The 22260-nt window shown below is 38.6% G+C and overlaps 1 protein-coding gene and 1 long non-coding RNA gene across 3 annotated transcripts in view; one reads left to right on the top strand and one right to left on the bottom strand.

Moving 5' to 3' along the window:
• LOC105603195 (uncharacterized) overlaps nt 1-2006 on the bottom strand; it is a 44698-nt gene extending 42692 nt beyond the window's left edge. For both annotated transcript variants that reach the window (XR_009597254.1, XR_003585753.3), the window contains exon 1: nt 1486-2006. This is a non-coding gene — a long non-coding RNA (uncharacterized LOC105603195). The remainder of the gene's footprint in view (nt 1-1485) is intronic.
• Nucleotides 2007-2316: 310 nt separating this feature from the next.
• Nucleotides 2317-21854, top strand: FBXO33 (F-box protein 33). The gene is made up of 4 exons (XM_015102015.3): nt 2317-2922; nt 16407-16517; nt 17229-17914; nt 19800-21854. Exons 1-4 carry the CDS (start codon nt 2321-2323, stop codon nt 20069-20071), a joined length of 1671 nt encoding a protein of 556 aa, XP_014957501.2. The 5' UTR covers nt 2317-2320; the 3' UTR covers nt 20072-21854.
• Nucleotides 21855-22260: the final 406 nt, after the last annotated feature.

Raw genomic sequence — 22260 nt, 5'->3', positions numbered from 1 at the left:
TTTGAAGCTATATAACTTTCAAAATTGGTAATAAAAGAAAAAGAACTAAGCATTTTTTCTGACTTTCCAATAAAAGCTGTATTTCAGGGTAATGAAATGCTGCCAGTTTATGACAGAAAGCTTCTCCAATAGAGAGGAAGAATGCAAAATAATAAATGTGGATGGAATGAAAAAATTACAAATTATCATTTTGAAGTCCATAATAAAATTATGATTCAGGCAAGAATTATCAATTATTATTAAGGCCTTTAAGTGAATGGTTGAAAGGAAAGTTGGACATTTACAGAAAACATCACACCTCACAGATTACTTTGTTTTACGGAGACGTCACCAACCTAATCAAGCCGTTAGCATTAAATATCCAGGTTTATTAGAACTTCAGGTACTAGAGTAATAAGCTAAACACCAAGAGAAAGTAGTCAAACAATTACAGAAAGGAAGATATTCTCCAGGACAATATGCCTCCTCTTAGCTAATCAGAGAAATTTTAAAAAAAAAGTAGGGGTCACTAGTCTAGATTGAGATTTTGAAATATCAACAAAAACAAGTGTGGTCCTTAACTGGATCCTGGTTTGGACAAGATGGCTATAAAGAATATTTGGGAGATAACTAGATAAACTTGAAGATAACAGAAGTTATCTTAAGTGTGATAACACTATTTTTGTTATATAGTATTGTTTCCAGAAGTACATACTGAAGTACTTACAAGTGGGAGATTCAGATACCCATGGTCCACTTCAAAATATTTCAATGAATTTAAAAAATAAAAAATTCAAGTCCAAGTCTCAACTTCCTAATTCATTGCTGTTTCCATTACTGCTCATTAATTCATTCATAAAATCATTATAAGAATTACATAGAAAAATATCTTGCAGACAAGAGGTTCAGAGACGTGCTCTACCACGAAGGAAAGCATTTTTTTGTTGTTGGTTTTTATTTGTTTTTACTGCTACCAAAAGTAAAACACATAACTCAGAGGTAACAACTCAGTATCACAGGCAACAAGACACCAAAAGGCATCAAAGCATCACGAATGGAGAATTTTGCCCTCAAAGAGCTAAAAACATTTTGTAGAACAGTTTCGTGAAGTTAATTACAAGAAAACTAGGCTGTTTCAAGATCATAGTTAAGGCTCTGAAGCGGCAGCCTCACTAATGCAATCTTCAATTGTTACATAAAATTACCTATTCCCTTCTGACTTCACTACCCTGTACAACCAGTTTACTACTTTCCAAGATGTGGTGAAGTTAACGGACACTCTTTCGAAAATCCCTCTCTCAAGCGAGGGCAGCCAAGCTAAAGAAAACCTTCACCATAACAACCAGCTTCTTTACACCTAGGGCTTCAAAACAGCGAACGCGGAGCCTCCCTCGAAGCCCAGAGAAGACGCCGATTATCGACTAGCAGATCTAACTCATTTGCCTTGTTTTCTCCTCTCTCTCTAAATCCAAAGGGTGGCGCTGTCCTCATTCCTTCCCCACACACCAGGTGAGCGCGCAGGTCCACTTCGAGGTCCGACCGAGGGGTGGCGGTGTCCACTGACGACTTCGGTCCGGCCTCTCCGCCGCCCCGGCCCGCGCGGCTCCTCTCCCTACCCAGCCCCTCCGTGTGAGCCCGCGAAAGCGCCCGCTCCCCTCCTCAGGGGCTCTCTCTCAGAAACTCTCCGCAACACTCGGGGCAGGCGGGACGGCTAGGAAGGACACAAGCCAGCACTCTGGCTCTGAGCCCTCAGCCCAGAAACACAGAAGCGTATAATGAAAAGCGTCGCGACCTCTCGCACCAACGCGAGTTAACGCCACTTCGACCGCCAGAGCCCCCAAGTTAACCGATTTGCAGACTTGACTGGACTGAGTGGTCTCTGAGAGACGGGAGAGGGCGCCCATCTGCCGGGATCACCAGCGCTTCCCGCCCCGCCCCACCGGCCTACGTGCGTCAGGAATCACGTGCCTCGTCTCCCTTTCCTACCGGCAAGCCGGCGCTCCCTTCCGGAAGTCGCGCCCAGTCACGCCCAGTCTCCTCCCACCGCCGGTGACGTCAAACTCAGCTCCTACCACTGCTGTGCCTCCGCCTCCAGGCGCGGGGAGGGCTCCCGGTTCCTTAAAATAAATCCTGCCGCTTCCGGGCTCATAACCAGTACAAGGGAGGGTTTTTAAGTTGAGGAGGGCGCAGGCCTCGGACGCGCGTGAGTAAAGTTTGACAGGCCAGAGGCTGGCTATCTGGAGGCCACCCCCGCATAGGCCTTTCCCCCTCTCCGCAACTTGTGCCGCACTTGGTTCCGCCGAGACCCACGACGGTTCCGCCCCCTTCTTCCTTGTCATTGATGTTGTTGTTCTTGTCAGTGCCGCAGCCCCGACCACCGGGAGCCCGAACCCGAGCCGGGGCCGCCCGGGTGGCGCGGTGGCGGCGGCTGCGGCTGCAGCAGCTGCGACGGCTGCGGGGGCTGCTCCGGGGACTGCGGGGGCGGCCGGGGACCGGCAGCCGGCGGCGGGGCCGAATGGCTCTGTGCGGGCAGGCGGCAGGCGCCGCGTCGCTGCCTAGCGAGCTGATCGTGCACATCTTCTCCTTCCTGTCCGCGTCTGACCGGCTCCGGGCCTCGGCCTCCTGCTCGCACTGGCGCGAGTGCCTCTTCTATCCGGCTCTCTGGCCCCAGCTCCGCATCTGCCTCCGCGTCTCGCCCGCGGAGCAGCCACGGCTCGAATTCCTCATGCGCAAGTGCGGCTGGTTCGTGCGAGAGCTGCGTGTTGAATTCGCCGCGGAGAACTACCTGAGCGGCGGCGGCGGCCCGGGCGATGGAGGCAGCGCGGACGCCGGGACTGGCGGGGAAGAAGTCGAAGCCCTGCAGCTCTCAACCCGTTGGCTGGAAGTGCTGCGCACCTACTTAGAGCTGGTCCTGTGCGTGCTAGTCAGCATCCGGAACAACAGGTAGGCTCTTCGCAACCCCTCCATTCCTCCTCCTCCCCACCCCCACCCCCGCCTCCACTTCCCGAGGCTCAGGGTCGTCTCCTTCCTCTCACCTCGAAATAGATTCAGTGTGGAAACGCCCCGCCCGCTTCAGCGTTGCTTTTTTCAGTGACTAGGGGTGTCAGTTCTAATCCGGAGATTTCCTTGAGGCGGGAGGACATAACAGGACTCATCCTAATACTTTATAAACAGTGATGGGCTTGGTGTTTATCAGACAGCACTCCTGGCGCCTTCCAGGCACTGTCTCATTCATCCTTGAACGGCAGCAGTGGGATGGAGTTGACAGGCGCGGTCATTCATTTTACAGATGAGAGCTGAAGCTTGGAGGGTGAGGCCTGAGAATGAGTCTGGGGAGAAACAAAACTAATTTGTGTTTTTGTTGTTATTGTTTTATTCTGAACCTATCCGATCAAAATAGTTCGTGGTGGCGGAGGGAGTAGGTATGCCACAGGTTTCGCATGGGTTCGAGACTCTCCCAGCAAAAAAAGAAATCTTTGACAGCCATTTTCTTACCGGGAATGGTTTTAACTAGGCCAGGCACAAAGAGTAGGAGGAATTTTTTTTTTTTTTTTAAGGGATCAGGGTACTGCCGGATCATCAGGATTAGAAGGTCCCTCCCTTTTGCACCTCCAGACTCAACTTGTCCCCAGTGATTCACCTAAAAGTAGCACCGTACAGCTTGGTGTTTGCGTGTGTTGGGGGAACTGGCCAGTGTCTGCAAAGAGTAAGCCCAAACTGTCCTGATTTTGCATCAAGACTTTGCTGTAAATCTGGGTCTAACTTCCTGTGTTCTGGCCCGTCGTCCTCATCAGTCTTTTCCATTATTTATCTATCGCCCTCTCCAGGATCCTATTAAGGTAGATTTTCTCTATCTGGACATTCTAACTAAGCTTAAAATTAAACTGTGAGGTAGAGGAAAGTTCATAAGTTCAAAAAAGGAACAACTTAGGTAGCAGTAATAGTTTAGCAGTTTGCAAGTAGTTTCACATTCAGGATCTTATTTGATCCTTTCAGCCGAACCTGTGAGTTAGGACAGCTGCTATTATCCCTGCTTTATAGAAAGGAAACTGAAACATAACAGGGTCAGATAATTTGCACATTATTTCATACAGCATTGTTTTTCTCTGACAGCAGTGTACTTCGTTTTGCTGTAAATACATTTCGTTGAACAGGATGGAGTGAAGGTCCTGGTTATGCTAAGTGAGATGGATATATCTGTATTCCTAATTCTCTGAATCACAAGGGTGGAAAATAAGCATTAGCTGCAAGTTGTATCTGGAGCATGGCTGCATCATCCCAGTATGCTGTGTATTTTCCTAGCTTTTCACACCAAGCCATTTTATTTCCTCACTTTGCTTTTATGTGGCAAAAGAGGCCGTTTAAGGCCATAAGTTGGTCTTGATCATGTTGGAGACTTTCTGTCAGAGTTGGATGTGTGGCTGGAGGCCCAGCTGACCCAGAGATTAGAGTCAGTAGTGAGCACTTACTACTGATGATTCAATGGAGGGTAGAAGTGGGGTGGCTTCTTTATAGAAAGGAAACTGAAACTAACAGGGTCAAGTAATTTGCCAGTATCAGTTAGATTTTTCTTGAGATTAGATAGCAGTTCTGAGCAGTCATTTAAAAATGCATGTCTTTTGTCCAAGTAAGAACCCACTTTACAAAGTTTTTATCTAGTTCCTTTTAACTGATTGGTTGGTTGGACAGGTAAAGGCAAAATAGTAATATATCACATCTTCCCTTTGTTGTTTAATTTTTTTCCGGCTCCCTTCCTCACCCCTATCAATTTTTATTTTTTTAGCTGTGTGTGTTGAGGTAAAGTAAACAAATAAAAGTGAACCTACCTCTTCTTTAGCATCTCAATCTACTTGTCTATAAGACTGCTCTCTAAATAATCTTTATATATTTGGAAAGAAAGTCTCAGCTTTATTTTTGAAAATATTTTGAGATACTCTACTAATATGGGAAGTACTAATAAGGATGTTAAAAATTTAAGTGAAACTAATTTTCTTCAGAGAAATTTGAAAATGTTTTAAACCAAGATGTTTATTTGATAACTCTGATAAAGCCTATTCTTGTTTCCTTCATAATCACTTAAACATCAAACTCAGGCTCAATGAAGAATGACTCAAATGCTTTAGTGTTTAGTGTTCTTTGATTTTCTAAAACCATAAAATTCAATAATTAATGAGAAAAATCAATATTTGACATTGTTCTTTCCATTTCCAAGGTAAATGTTACAATGCTTTTGCCTTATGATTTCTACCATTTTTTAGGTAGAAGAAGAGGATGTGAACTTACCAAGTCACAAACTTTATGCTTCCTCCTTTATGTTGAACTTCATACAATTCAAACTTTTATTTTGCTGTGTTTCAGTTATTTTCTTGTCTCTGAGTTAAAGAACTAAAACCATAACCTTGAATTGTGGGAACTTTTCAAGGGTACTGTTCTGAGATAATAATTGGCATTTTGTTTTGCTTAATTCCTGGATATGCACATGTACTCTCAGTGATTGTAGCCACCTTACCAATTTCTTAGATGTTTGGGACAACTGCTGAGTATCAAAGAGGTACAGAAATGCCTCTCACAGTTCACTTCTCCAGAGGAGGCTAGGATACCTGCCTTCTTTATCAACAGTCAGAACGTAAATAAAAAATTAGTATTCAAAATACTAAAAAAGAAAAAAATAAGTACACATTCAACTATATTGTAAGTTAAATCGGCTGAATTTCTTCTATAGGAAATTGTACTTAGAAGTTCAAAACAACAAATAAAAATATGCATTTTTAGATTTTAACCTGGCTGTCAAGTTGAGTACTACCTATTAAAATGCTGTTTTTCATACTCCTTAGGAAAAATGAGACTTCAGGGACAATAAGATTTATGATAATAGCTAATAGACTCAGTCAATAAAAATACTTATTCTTAATCAGTAAGCATAGGTACATTGTCAACATGTGATTTATACTTTCCTGGACTATATAAATATTTTGCCTTTTAAGGCTATATAAATATGAGCCTTTTTTGGATGAAATATTAATTGAGGGCAGTACTTTTCTAAAAGATGCAAGCCAGAGAGACTTTGTATAAGAGTGATTTCCTTGTTAAAATCTAACTACATGGGCTGGGGGGGCGGAGGTTCAAGAGGGAAGGGACATATGTATATTTATGGCTGATTCACATTGATTTATAGCAGAAACTAACACAATATTGTAAAGCAATTATCCTCCAATTTAAAAAAGATCTAACTATCTAGATTGACCAGTTTTTTGACTGTGCCTGCTTATATACCCTCCTAGTAGTAGAACATCTATCAATAATTCTTAAATGGGGTCTGCTGACTTGGCACGTGCAGTCACAGAGAATCTTATCTTAATATTTTTTTCAACATCAGTATACCAAGACCCAGCAACTGATAAGGCAATCTAAAAATACATCTTAAAATAGATTAAAAATTCTTTGGACATTTCCTATTACTATCCAAGAAGGTAGGAAATTCTTGAAGGTATTATCTCCAACAACCCTGAGCCTTATTTTTCTTGAAATATTTTTCCCATCACAGAGCAATAAATACATGCAATAATAATATTTCACTTTTGAGAGCTAACTTTTCTTATTTGTTTTAAAACACCCATTTGGAGAATATGTGTATTAAAATATACTGGGACTCTGACCAGTCCTTGCTGCCCAAGAGATAGTTGCTTTTAGAGAATAGATACCTTACCTAACAGACTCCTCACCTTAAAACTGACAGATTAAAGTGACTCCGTGGGGATAGCTTCAAGGTCATGGAGCAGAAAGGAGACTAACCTGATGAAGAAACTAATCTCCTTGGAGGGCTGCTGAGAGGAATTAGGGCTTTCTCTAGTCCATAGGCAGAGAAGGCAATGGCACCCCACTCCAGTACTCTTGCCTGGAAAATCCCATGGGCGGAGGAGCCTGGACGGCTGCAGTCCATGGGGTCGCTGAGGGTCAGACACAACTAAGCGACTTCACTTTCACTTTTCACTTTCATGCATTGGAGAAGGAAATGGCAACCCACTCCCGTGTTCTTGCCTGGAGAATCCCAGGGACCGGGGGGAGCCTGGTGGGTTGCCGGCTATGCGGTCGCACAGAGTCAGACACGACTGAAGTGACTTAGCAGCAGCAGCTAGTCAATAGGTATATTCTTCCAGTTACTGAGAACTGAAGATAGAGGATGGGAGATAAAACTCAACAAAAAGGTCATCAAAGTAAAATACTTTTCCTGTGTTACAAGAAGTGACTGAGCAGCTTTTGAGTGAAGGGATTAAGTGATCTCCATTTTAATATTTTAGTTCTGAGGCAGCCTTGGAAGAGCTCACCCAAGTTGTTAAATTTATAGCTGACTTAAGATGATAATTGTTAAAATATGGGTTTTTTTCCCCCTCCAAATATTGAGAGTATACTATGTGCCAAGCAGTGAAGACAAACTCCCTGTTCCCATGGATTCGACATTCCAGAGGAAAGAGATAGGCAGAAGAAAGTAAACAAATAAAAGAAAGATTATTTCGATTGAGAAAGTAAAAGAGAGCTATGTAATAGTGACTAGGTGGCAACTTGAGATAGATTGGTGAGGGAAAAACCTTCTCTGTAAAGGACATTTAAGCTGCTACATGAATGACAAGTCGCCCATCTGAAGATTTGAGCAAACAGCATTCCAAGCAGAAAAGAGTAAGCACCAAGGCTTTAGGCCAGCCAAATTTTTGGCTTCTTGCAACAGTAGGAAAGAAAGAAAGGCAGGACCATGTGAAGGGTGAGAGCAGTGTCACAGTGAGCTCTTAAGTATAGAAGGAGGACAGAATGGTGTTTTTTTATGAGAACTTGTGGAATAAAGTTTGGACTATATTCTAAGAATAGAAGTTATTGAAAAAATGATAAGGACAAGCATAAGGTGATCTAATTTGCATTTTAAGGCAATCATTCTGGTTACTGTGTAATGAATGAATAATCCTCATAAGAGGTGATGATAGCCTAGAGTATGATGGAAGAAAAGATTTTTTTAAAGTGGATGGATATGGAATATATATGTTTGGAAGTAGAGCCAAGAAGACATGCTACTAGGATGTAGAGGAAAGGAAGAATCACTTTTTTTTTACCATCTGTCTTTAAAACTCACTCAGTTTTCTTTCTTTCTTTCTTCCTTAGTACTGTTAAAATTGCTTTATAATAATATGTTAAATAACAGTTTTAAATGTCAGTTTTATTTAAATAAACCTTTTTTAATTTTGTAACCCCTGGGATTTGAGGATGATGGTAATTCAATAAGTGGGGGCTTCCCTGGTGGCTCAGTGGTAAAAAATCCTCCTGCCAATGCAGGAGATGCATGTTTGGTCCCTGGGTCGGGAATATCTCCTGGAGAAGAAAATGGCAACCCACTCGAGTACTCTTGCTTGGAAAATCCCATGGACATAGAGGGCCTGGCAGGCTACAGTCCATGGGGTCACAAAGAGTTGGACACAACATAGCAACTAAGCAACTACAACAGTTCAGTAAGTGAATTCATAAAGCAAATTCTGGAAAATTGCTTTTAGTTAATGGATCCTATGAAAGTTGATAAGGAATACTACCATAGGCCTATGACTTAGTTGTAGAATCTCTAAAGCTGTACCAATAGCCACATATAGCTAATCAAATTTTGAATTATTTGGATAAAACTAAAGATTTAGTTTGCTGTACTAGACACATTTCAAGTGCTCCTTATGTGGCTGGTGACTACCATTTTGGACACCATAGAACAGAGCATTTCCATCATGGCAGGAAGTTCTATTAGCATTTCTCTAAAATATTTGTCTTCTTTGTTTGATTTGACTGTGGTCATTTATTAACATTTTTGAGAGGAGTAAATATGTTACTAAAAAGTATTATGTAAATGCAGACACATTTGATATCAAACATGGACTAAGACTATGAGAATTGGTCTGAAAAAATTCATGCAATGATATAGATTAGCTTATTAGGTTAGAAAAGGAAAAAATTGCATTTTGTGACCTCCTGTACATCATTGAGAAAGACTTAACCTTGTTAATAATTGCATCTTTTTAAAGAATCAAGTTTGTATGTAGTCTCCTTTTTCATATTTAATTAGACTTAGCTGTATTAACTCTAATTTAAGGTTATACTAAATAATCCAAAGAAATCTCAGAGAAAAATGAAGAGTTTTCAGTACTCTGCAGTTAGACCTTGGGGAGTTTTTCTTAAGCTCACAGATGGTTAATATTGTTTTCAAAGAATTGCCCAACTAACGCACTGAATCTGTATGTATAGGTTTTTATAATAAGGCTATCAAAAATTGTGTTGATTGTTTGATTCATATGGAAATTTTTACCCTAAGAAGAAAATAAGATCGCTCTTTTCAGTGAAAAATTGTGTGTGGTGGTTTAATTTCTTTTTAAAAATTTTTTATTGATGTATAGTTGATTTAGAATATTATTATTAGTTTTCAGGTATGCAACAAAGTGATTCACTTACATTTTTTTTTTCAGATTAATTTCATGCCCCTAATTTATCCCTCTCCATCCTCCTTTTCTGCTTTTGTAGCCATAAATTTGTTTTCTATGTGAGTTTGTTTCTGTTTTCTATATAGATATATTTGTATTATTTTTTAGATTTCACAAATAAGTGACCATTTTTTGAACTGATTGGTTTTTCTGATGTTGAGTTATGTGAACTGTTTGTATATTTTGGAGAGTAACCCCTTTGTCAGTCACATCATTTATGAATATTTTCTCCCATTCCATAGATTATCTTTTTTATTTTTATTTATTTTTAATAGGGGGAAAATTGCTTTACAAAGTTGTGTTGGTTTCTGCCATCCAACAATGCACATGAGCCACTATTATTCATATATCACGTCCCTCCCCTTCCCCTGTCCCATCCCTCTTGGTCATCACAGAGGCCAGGCTGGGCTCCCTGTGTTACATAGCAACTTCTCACCAACTCTCTGTTTTATACATGGTAGCATATATATGTTGATGCTGCTTTCTTAATTCGTCCCTCTGTCCTTCCCCTACTGTGTCCACAATTCCATTTTCTGGGTCTCCATTCCTTCCCTGCAAATAAGTTCATCAGTTTCATTTTTCTAGATTCCGTATATATGGATTAATATACGATACTTGTTTTGCTCTTTCTGACTTACTCTGTATGATGGTGGTAGTTTACTTGCTAAGTTCTGTCCAACTCTTGCCATCCTGTAGACTGTAGCCTGCCAGGCTCCTCTATCCATGGGATTTCCCAGGGAAGAGTGCTGAAGCGGGTTGCCATTTCCTTCTCCAGGGGATCTTCCCAAGCCAGTGATTGAACCCATGGACCCACGTCTCCTGCGTTGCAGGCAGACTCGTTTACCGCTGAGCCACCAGGGAAGCCCTCACTCTGTATAACAGGCTCTAGGTTCATCCACTTCACTAGAACTGATTCAGATTTGTTCTTTTTTACACCTGAGTAATACTCCATTGTGTATGTACTGCGTCGTCTTTATCCATTCATCGGTCATTGGACATCTAGGTTGCTTCCGTATCCTAGTTATTGTAAATAGTGCTTCTGTGGACATTGGGGTACATGTGTTTTTTTCAGTTACGGCTTTCTTAGGGTATACACCCAATAGTGGGATTGTGGGGGTCATATGGTAGTTTTATTCCTAGTTTTTAAAGGAGTCTCCATGTTGTTTTCCATAGTAGCTGTATCAATTTACATTCCCACCAACAGTGCTAGAACGTTCCCATTTCTCCAAATCCTCTCCAGCGTTTATTGTGTGTAGATTTTTTGATGATGGCCATATTTCTTTTGCCTTAGGAGACATAGCTAAGAAAGTATTGCTACAGTTTATGTCTGAGAATGCTTTGCTTATGTTCCCGTCTAAAAGTTTTATGGGGTTATGTCTTATACTTCAGTCTTTAAATCATTTGGAATTTATTTTTATGTATGGTGTGAGGGAGTGTTCTGACTTCAGTTTACATGTAGCTGTCCATTTTGCTCAAGACCACTTATTGAAGAGACTGTCTTTTCTCCATTGTATCACTATATTTTTCTCTCCCTTGTCTTAGATTAATGTCCATAAAAATTTTAGGATAATTTGTTCCAGTTCTGTGAAAAGTGTCATGAGTATTTTGATAGTTGTTCTTGTTGTGTGTTTAATTTTGTCAAGTGGAACTAATGTATAGCATAAGAAATTGAAAGCATGGCTTGTCTTTAACCAGTGCTGTGCTCATATAGGCCTTACATTAATTAAAATCAATTTGTCGAATTTCCCCAAAAACTTGCTGGCCTTCCTCATTGCAATCACTTGGATTTCTTTTTCTCCTCCTTCGCTTTCCTGTTTCATGTAAACCCATTACTCCTTGAAATTTGCTTAAGTCTGACCCACATATAAACTGTAGGTTTAAATTGATAAGACTAAGTGAAAAGAAGCAGCAAGTATTATGTTGGTGCAAACATAATTGTGGTTTTGGACCATGAATTTTAAATCATTATAACTAGACTCAGACACATCTTTATTAATCAAAATAGGAACCATTACAATCAACACGTCTTTGACAATGAGAAATAAATTTGTTTATTCCTATAGCATGAAAATCCATGCTTCTGGGATTTAGGGAACTCTTGGAAAGCATTTTCTGCCTTCTGCTGGTTGTGGAAGCATTTTCCCTACAAAAAGTTGTTGAGCTACTTGAAGAAGTGGTAGTTACTTGGGTAGAGGTCAGATGAATTGGCAGATGAGGCAAAACTTCATAACCCAGTTCTTTCAGCTTTTAAAGCGTTTGTTGTACAACATGTGGTCAGGCATTGTCATGGAAAACAATTGGGATCAGACTGGCAGCCAACCACCAAACAGTACCAAACAGTGAGCATGACCTTTTTTGGTGCAAATTTGGCTTTGGGAAGTGCTTTGCAACTTCTCCGTCCAGCCACTGAGCTGGTCATTGGCCAGTTGTCCTATAAAATCCACTTTTCGTCACATGTCACAATCAGATCAAGAAGTGGTTCCTTCTTGTTGTGTAAAAAAAGAGAGAAGATGACATTTCAAAAACAATTATTTTTTTTAACTTTCAGTCAGCTCAGTCAGCTTATGTAGCTTTTTCACTTTTCCAGTTTGCTTCAAATGCCAAACAACTGTAGAATGGTTGCCAGTGAGTTCTTCAGCAACTTCTCATATAGTTCTAAGAGGATCAGCTTTGATGATTGCTCTCAATTGGTCGTCATCATTCCAATGGCCAGCCACTATGCTCCTCATCTCCAGGGCTCTGGTCTCCTTTGCAAAACTTCTTGAACCACCACTGTACTGTATGTTGATTATCAGTTCCTGGGCCAAGTGCATTGTTGATATCGTGAGTTGTCTCCACTGCTTCATGACCCATTTTAAACCCAAATAAGAAAATTTCTCGAATTTACTTTTTGTCTACAACATTTCCGTAGTCTAAAATAAATATAAAATACACAGCAGATAATTAGTCATAAACAAAATACATAAAGCGAATAAACTAATGTATGACATAACCACATTTATTTAAGAATGCATTGGAATATCAAATGGCACAATTCAGCAATGCGAAACTGCTATTACTTTTGCACCAATCTCATAGTACTCTGCATAAGGCTTCTTCCTTTCGTTTGCTCCAAATCACTGGTCTTATCACTGTTAACACTAAGTCAGGTAAATCAGTTTTTCTGTCCAGGAACTTGTCTTGTGTACTCTTCTGTTACATCTCTGAAATGGGCAAGGAAAAGGAAGGAAACTGGGGCCTCACTTGAGCCATCTTTTAACCTGGTTTGTTATTCAGATGTTGCTGATAACTTCCAAAAAGAATCTCATTCTTAGAAACCTCAAAAAATCAACTTTGGTTCAAGGCAAAGGAGAAAGGCACTCACCTGAGGCAAAAAAACTTTGATCTATAGCTTAGATCCACCTTCCCAAGCCACACACCTTTTCCATACCAAAGTCCTGGTAGAGTTACCACTGTGGTCATGGGGCTGGGTGAGCCCCAGTCATGTTGCCAGTGCTGCAGCGAGCTGAGGAGTATTTGTGTTCTTGATAGTTTGAAATCCTAAACTAGTTTTCCTAGAGAAACAGCAGTATTCAGCAACCGTTTATCTTTACTGAAGTATTTGAAAGGAAACCCAGTATATAGATGTCATTCATTTTATACTATACACTTCAGTATAAAATTCTGAAGATTATGGACCTATATATACCTTTAGGACTTCCCAGCTGGCACTAATGGTAAAGAACCCACCTGCCAATGCAGGTAGGTGTGAGACGCAGGTTCAATCCCTGAGTTGGGAAGATCCCCTGGAGGAGGGCACAACAACCCACTCCAGTATTGTTGACTGGAAAATCCCCATGTACAGAGGAACGTGGCAGGCTGCAGTCCATAGTGTTGCACAGAGTCGGACATGGCTGAAGCGACTGAGCACGCAGTACATGTAACCAAAATAACATTAATACACTTAACAAAACTGTCAGTAATTCTTCAGTCTCTGCTGATTTTTTAATTAGCCTTTTTAAAATAAAACCTTTATTTCCACGCCAAGAATCTAAACTCATGTACCTTTGTAACTTAACCACAATAACTTTTCCTGTAACTGACACAGTACATATCTGATAGTTGAAAGAGTAGAGAGTAGGAGAGCAGTCTGTAGCCTCCGTTTCTAAATTATAAGTACTTAACAGTCTGACTTCACTCTGGATCTGGATGATGACTTTGTAAAATAGGATAGAAAATGCAGTTAGTTGAAGAATATTATTAATAATACAATATTATTGCAGAATATTGAGTAGAGTTCCCTGTGCTATACAATAGGTCCTTATCGATTATTTTATATATAATAATGTGTGTTTATTAATCTCAAGTTGATAATTTATCCTTACTCTCGACATTTCCTATTTGGTAACCATAAGTTTGTTTTTGAAATCTTAGTCTGTTTCTGTTTTATAAATAAGTTCATTTGTATCATTTTTAATTAGATTCTAATACATATTAGATTTTAATACATATAGTAATAGCATATGATATGATATTTGTCTTTCTGTCTTCATTTAGTATGATAATCTACATCCATCCATGTTGCTGCAAATGGTATTATTTCATTCTTTTTATGGCTGAGTAGTATTCCATTGTATATGTATACTTTGTCTTCTTTATCCATTCATCTGTTGATAAGACATTCAGGTTCCTTTCATGTTTGGCTATTATAAATGGTACTGCAGTGAACACTGGGGTTTGTGTATATCTTGGAAGTATGGTTTTCTCCAGATTATGCCCAGGAGTGGGATTGCTGGATCATATGGTAGCTCTATTTTCTAGTTTTTTAATTAACCTCCATACTGTTCTCCATAGTGGTTGCACCAATTCACATCCCCATCAACAGGTATAGGAGGGTTCCCTTTTCTGCACAGCCTCTCCATCATTTATTATTTGTAGATTTTTTGATGATGGCTCTTCTGACTGGTGTGAGGTGATACATCATTGTAGTTTTGATTTGCATGTTTCTAATAATTAGCAATGTTGAGCATCTTTTCATGTGCTCTTGGCCATCTATATGTCTTCTTAGGAAAATGTTGAGCTGTATGAGCTATTTGCACGCTTGTGGATTGCATCATTTGCAAATATTTTCTCCCATTCTCTGGATTATCTTTTCATTTGATGATTTCCTTTGCTGTACAAAAACTTTTAAGTTTAATTAAGTCCCATTTATTTTTGTTTTTATTTCCATTACTCCAAGAACTTAATCCAAAAAATATTGCTGCAATTCATGTCCAAGAATGTTCTGCCTATGTTTTCCTCTTGAGTTTTACATTATTTGGTCTTATGTTTAGGTCTTTAATCTGTTTTATTTTTTTATATGGTATTAGAGAATGTTCTAATTTCATTCTTTTACATGTAGCTGTCCATTTTCATTTTTTCCCAGCATCACTTATTGAAGAGACTGTCCATTTATTCATTATATGTTCTTGCCTCCTTTGTCATGAGTTAGGTCACCGTAGGTGCCTGTGTTTATCTCTGGACTGTCTGTCCTATTTCATTGATCTATATTTACATTTTTGTGCCACTACCATGCTGTTTTGATTATTATAACTTTGTAGTATAGTCTGAAGTTAGGGAACCTGATTCTTCCAGCTCTGTTCTTCTTTCTCAAGATTTCTTGGCAATTCATGATCATTCTTCAAGCTAAGTTTTAGAATCATCAGACTTTTTAGTGAAACTAAGGTTACTAATTTGGGAAAATATGTCATAATATTAAGAAATTATTTTTCATTTACTTAAATCTTTTTATCACTTTTGTGGGTTATACATTTCTTATTATAGTTATCCCAAACTTCTAGTTACAGATGTAATTCTCTAGTGGTTATGTTAAAAAGGAAACAGCAGACCCAAAATGGAGTCAGTTATGCTAAACCCCATGTCACCAAACTAAGACTTAATACCTAGCACAGCTGTGGTTTTAATCTGCCTCAGGCTTGTAACCTTTTAATCAGTTAGCCTGGAATTACCAGGTCAGCATTAGTGAGGCAATCTGCCATATAGTCCCTTCAGTTCCCTTTAGGCGGGTGACTATTGCCTGAAACAGTGCATTATTTACTAATAATTTACTTTTTCTGCTTCCTTTCTACTTTAAAAGCCTTTCCTTTTCTGGATCTCTGCAGAGCTCCTTTCTGTTTGCTACATAGGATGCTGCCCAATTAACGACTCTTTTAATAAAGCTAATTTGATCTTTAAATTTACTTAGTTGAATTTTTGTTGTTTAACCATTATTATTAGCATTTAAGTATTTTTAATCTTTAGAATTTTACTATTTAGAAAAGTGTGTTTTGTAGCTAAAGTTATTTACAGATTTTTATATAATTTTTTTTAATTAACCTCTTAATGGTAAGCTCTATGTTTGATCCCAAAACTGGAGAAGGTTCTCTATATTTTAGTTAAAGAATATTTCTTACTGAGAAGATATCTCCAGGGCAGTGCCCCACCGTAGAACATTTAATGCACTAAGTTAACTGGTTTGGGAAATTTTAACTGGTTTGGGAAAATTTTATATTATATTTAAAATGTATATGAAAAAAATATATATATGAAACTTAGAGCTTGAATGTTCTTTCATATGTCATTTTGTTATTTATTCATCCCTAAACCTTTAAGGTAGGTATTATTATTACTGATAAAGAGTTGAATTCCAGCAACTTTAAGAAGACTTTTCCATGAGTTCTGAACTACTTGTTATGCTTCAGTCTTTAAAGCTTATGCTGTTTTCTCCTATATCGCATTGTTTTTCATTGTATGTTAAAAGCAACCTGAAAGTACTTAGTTGGATTCTAAATGAGTTATTAAGGTAGAAACTTCTGTAGAATATCCCTTCTGCATATGTTTACTTGTAATATTTATATTTTTATGTTAATAATTAACATAGACAATCATTTTAAATTACTTTTCTTACAGGAACCTCCAGAAGTTTAGCCTTTTTGGAGACATAAGCGTTCTACAACAGCAAGGAAGTTTGTCAAATACATACCTCAGCAAGGTGGACCCTGATGGCAAAAAAATTAAACAGTAAGTTATATAGCTAATGGAAAGGGACTCTATAATAATAAAAATATTTTTCTGAGAAATTTTAAGATACTGTCCAAAGAGTAATGATATTTTTTTTTCTGAAAAAAACATGTACCCTGGAAATGCCTTAACAATGAAATAGTGATCAATACGTACCATTCCAATCCTTAAGACAAAGAATTTGCTGTATAATTATTGCTATTTAAAATTTAACTTCTCTACTTTACTTTTCTATAACATGAATTGTAAATCATCAGTCTTTTCTTCTCTACTGATATAAAATGCTCCTTTACTTGAAAAACATATTTCTATATGGGTAATATAGTTGGTAATGGACAGGGAGGCCTGGCGTGCTGCGATTCATGGGGTCACAGAGTCAGACACGACTGAGCAACTGAACTGAATATGTATTATATTTTTATGTGAATTTTAATGATAATACTACTTGTGGGTCAAATGAGTGTACTCAGTTGCTCAGTCATGTCCAACTCTTTGCAACTGCATGGAATGTAGCTTGCCAGGTTCCTCTTGTCCATGGGCTTTCCCAGGCAAGAATACTGGAGTGTGTTACCATTCCTTTCTCCAGATCTTTCCGACCCAGAATTGAACCCATGTCTCCTGCATTGCAGGTGGATTCTGTGGATTCTTTACCATCTGAGCCACCTAGAGCTAAGTCTTAACAGGATTGTATGGCATGTGCTTTCCTTACAGAATTCAGCAACTGTTTGAAGAAATACTGAGTAATAGTAGGCAACTGAAATGGCTGTCTTGTGGGTTTATGCTGGAAATAGTAACCCCAACATCACTGTCATCTCTCTCAAACGCTATTGCCAACACCATGGAGCACCTGAGTTTACTGGACAACAATATTCCTGGTAACAGCACCCTTATCTCCGCAGCAGAACTGGAGCGATTTGTGAATCTGCGCTCACTTGCCCTGGATTTCTGTGACTTTACAGCTGAGATGGCTAGAGTCTTAACCGATAATAACCATGTGCCTTTGCAGCGACTTTCTCTCCTGGTTCACAATGTTTCCGTGATGCACAAGTCTCTGGACAACATGCCAAATGATGAGCATTGGAAAGCCTTGTCAAGAAAGAGCACCAGCCTTCGGGTCTATATTATGGCTTTTGATATCAAGAGTGAAGATATGTTAAAGATTCTGAAACCCAGTATACCACTAGAGAGGATTCATTTTGACAGCTACATCACTTGTGTTTCAGGAGCTATTGTTGATCTTATATCTAGGCAGTACGACAAGTTCCTCACTCATTTTATATTAATGAATGATGTGATTGACACGTCTGGTTTTCCAGATCTTAGTGACAACCGAAATGAAGATCCGTTGGTTTTATTAGCATGGAGGTGCACAAAGCTCTCTCTTCTGGCAATTCATGGTAGGTAACTTTTGTTTGTTATAGTTTGAATTTGTTATTATAGCTAAAACATTTTATACCAATAAAAAGATAGCACTGACATTTAGACTGTCAAAAACTCTTATAACAAGTTGATATGCAGATTTTTTATACTTTCTAACATGACTGAAGCGACTTAGCATTGTATGCACGCATTGGAGAAGGAAATGGCAACCCACTCCAGTATTCTTGCCTGGAGAATCCCAGGGACGGAGGAGCCTGGTGGGCTGCCATCTATGCGATCACACAGATTCGGACACAACTAAAGCGACTTAGCAGCACCAGCAACATGTGTATAACATGTATAATATATACCACGTATAACATATACCACTTACAAGTGAAAGACACATTTCTACCCTATTTTGTTCCAGCTCCCGTATTACTGTTTTTCTTTCACTGTGTGATTAATAGTATTTCACAAAAATGGCATTTGAAATTATCCAAGAAAACACACATATTCACTTGAAGTAGATATAGTTCTTCTTAGAAACATAACACAGAAGGAAGAAGAAAGTATGATTTCTTCCATGCTCATTGCCTCATCTTCTAGATGCTTGGTATCAACATGTGAATTTGTAAACATTTTTTAAATGATGGTTCTGTTGGTTGAGAAGTGCTCTTTTCTTACTGGCAGGCCTTTCATCTGAATGTGAACTAATTTTTCACTTGGACAGAGTTCCTTTTATAAGTTAGAAGAACATATTACTTCTTTTCTGAAACTTGTAAGATATTTAGAGAATATAAAGTCTGCATGAACAACTTAAATTTATTATGTTTCATTATTTCGAAAATTAATCTTTTAGCTGCATTTGAGTGTGGGAGTGTATCTTGCTTTTCAAGTTTTGCTTTATAATTTGGCCAGTCATTGGAAGTAATAGCAAAGAATAGATCACTATTGAAGTTAATAAATTAGGATTTTTTTAATAGGATGAAGAAAAAGCAAGATATTTAAAATTAAGTTATCTTTTTAAAGCTCCTTTTATTTTTTTGACTCTGCTCAGAGGCTTCTGGGATCTTAGTTACCCACCAGATATCGAACCCAGGCCCCAGCAGTGAAAGAGCCGAATCCTAACCATTGGGTCAACAGAGAATTTGCTAAAGCTTTTTTCTCTTACTAAGAAGTAAAACGTTATATTTGCTAGCAGTAATTAACAGTTTATCTTTAAAGTGTCACTTTATAACTTTGGACTGTGAAGTACTGTGTGTGTGTGTGTGTGTGTGTGTGTGTGTGTGTGTGTGTGTGTGTGTGTGTGTGTGTACGCATATATGCATGCGCACACGCACAGGGTGCTCAGTCACATCTCAACTCTTTGGGACCCCGTGGACTGTATGCTGCCAGGCTTCTCTGTCCATGGAATTTTCCAGGCAGGAATACTGAAGTGTGTTGCCATTTCCTACTCCAGGAGCTCTTCCTGACCCAGGGATCGAACCTGCGACTCCTGCATTGACACAGCAAATTCTTTACCACTGCACTACCTGAGAAGCACCATAGGAGATGACTTTTCCTAATGAAAAATACCAGCTTACTATGTATTGTTAATCAGAAGCTATAAAATTATACTTTAAATGTCTTCAGTTTTACTAAATGTGCTGATATCAGAATACAGTTACAGCACCTATCTGTTCACCAGCTGCAGTGATGTTCTTAGAGACAATATCAGACTTCCAGTCTTTTTTTTCCTCTGAGCTAAACAATTACTGGGGCTTCCCTGGCAGTGGTAAAGAATCCACAAATCTCAGCATATTTTTAAAGGAAAAGGACCCCAAAGTGGTGAGATACAAATTTGTGGGAAAGACAGATGTATAAAATAGACAAGATAAAATACAAGGAAATGACAGTGCTTGTCTTTTGCTTACTTTTAAGGTTACACAGTGTGGGCACACAACCTCATAGCCATTGCTCGTCTTCGTGGCTCTGACCTAAAAGTACTTGAAGTCACCGAAGAAAGCATCGATTTTGACCAAGGTGAACTGGCCGACCAGGATGTGGATCCAGTGCATAATCTTATTGAGCAGGTATCCCTGGGCCTCGGTCAGCCTTGGCATGCAGTCATGGACATCGAATCACTCAGTGTCTTCACTGAACCAAATCGTCATTTTTACAGAGAGATGCAGAGCTTCAGCGAAGACATTTAGCTTTTTTTTAACGTACAATTCCTGTGGTTACATTTGCAAGTAGGGCCCTATTATGTTTGTTTGTTTTTTTTTCCAGTAGTGTGAATTAACCCCTTTGTGCTGTGTTTAATCAGTATTAGCTTTATAGAATTATATGTGTATATTCTACTTCTTGATCAAAGAACATAGTCGGGTATTGGTTTAGAAGTTCAAAGTGACAATGTATAGGGCTTTCACGGTTAATGGACTTGTTACCAGACCTTAAGAATATACAACCGAAGGTTGTCTGAGGTTGCTGGCTAACTATTTTTCACTGAGTTACTCTGCCTTTTGATGTTTTTATTCTTTGTGTGTCAGAGCTCAGGAGCCAAAATATTTTTATACATATATAGATATATATCCATAGCCTGGTGGATTTGTATGCAATGCACTGCATTCATTCATTCGGATAGCATTTCATTGATTTGTATTTGAAATGGAAGAAGGGAGGATACTATGATCCCAAATGAGTCATCTTTAACAGAAAAGCCAAGACTTTCACTTTCATTACATATAAAATAGTCATTTATCATCAACTACCACTCTGAATTTTATATAGTAGCAGGTTAGAACATTGCTTAATCCTTTTTAAAATGGATTTATGTAAACATGAATACTCAAATTATTGGATTTTTCCTAACCTTATCTGACATAATTTAATTCATCAATTACATTATACATTCAAGTTAGCTTTTTAGCCCAGATTTCAAATAGTGGAGGAAGAAAGAAATAATATTCCAGGGTAAAACCTCCTAAAAGAATATCATCAAATCACAGAGTTGTAAACACACATGCTTGCAAACAAACATTAGTCGTGAAATCCCTAGCAACAAGTCACTGGATTTTTCTCTGTCAGCGCGCGTGTCAGCTGCCAAAGAATAGACTTAACTGAAGAAGTGCCCACATGCTGGCAGGGGCTGGCCCACTCTGGCCAGCCAGATACTGCTAGATTGTAATATTTAAGGTCGAATTTCGACCTGTGGTACACAGCTGTGCTGTGGCTCAGTCAGCAACCTCAGATCTCTGAAAAAAAAAACACAAAACAAAAAAAAGAAAAAAAAAACCATGCACCTGTTTCACTGTGAATAGTGAATGTAAAGGAAAAAAAGGAAAAACTGAAAGCTAGTTCTATCACAGGTATGAGCTGCTATGATAAATGAAGAACATTCCATGAAGTATGTTTTAAAACCTTGTTATATCTGAGAGGCTTTAAAAGCCGACTTAACTGTTTCAGGGCAACCGCGGTACAGACGTGGTCTCTGTGAGACTTCCACCTGACCCCAGTTTTAAGTGGTACGAATGTTGTGCATTTAATGTTAAAGGACAGTCTGCAATAATAAAGTAAGTAGCCAACGTGGGTGCCCAGCAGTGCTGAGACCTGGCTGCTCTATTGTAAGCTTTGGAAACACAATTTATGCAACAGATGTCCAGATATGATTCTATTTATGGAAAAAGTTTATATGTATTTTACAAATGGTTTTACCATCTTATATTAAAATGACCTTTTGACAGGTGTGCACTGTTTTGTCTCCAGTGAGCACATACCATGCGGATTTTTTATGTACATCAGTAGTGTGAATCCACTGGCACAGGGTGTGTAAATGCCAGATGTGGTGAGATTTTATCTTATAAATGTGATCAGATAAAATAACTCCTGACAGAAACTGTAAGGAAACCAGCTGAATGTTTGATCTGATGACTGATGTTGTATGGTTTATGTTAAATGTATATTCTTTTAATCAATGAATAAAGCATTAAAAAGTGATCATTGTAACATTTTCTTGTTCATGAAGCATGAAAACCTTTAGTGGTAAATAAACTACAGTAATCCTAACAATGTGTATAATCATGTTAGCTCCTGTTGGTAGTCTGGTGCAGCAAAGCTTAAATTTGAACAATTTGGAGAGTTTTGATTTTTTTTTAAACTCACTGTGGCAAAATATAAACATAAAAGCAAACAGACTGGTTACCACCAAATCCAAGTGTATTATGTATTTAGAATACATTATTTATAGACTATAGGAACATACTTCTAAAAATTCTTCTACTGGATGAAAAGGGGAAAAAAAACCACTTCAGTATGCCAGTACTAAATAGACCTTAAACTTCTATATTGCTTTAGTTGGCTTTGTAATCTCCACTCTTGGTTGTTAAGACAAACAGCTGTCATT

Source organism: Ovis aries, chromosome 18 (assembly GCF_016772045.2).
Source record: "Ovis aries strain OAR_USU_Benz2616 breed Rambouillet chromosome 18, ARS-UI_Ramb_v3.0, whole genome shotgun sequence".
NCBI lineage: Eukaryota > Metazoa > Chordata > Mammalia > Artiodactyla > Bovidae > Ovis > Ovis aries.
The sequence above is the reverse complement of the archived record's forward strand: the minus strand, read 5'-3'. Positions and strand labels throughout refer to the sequence as shown.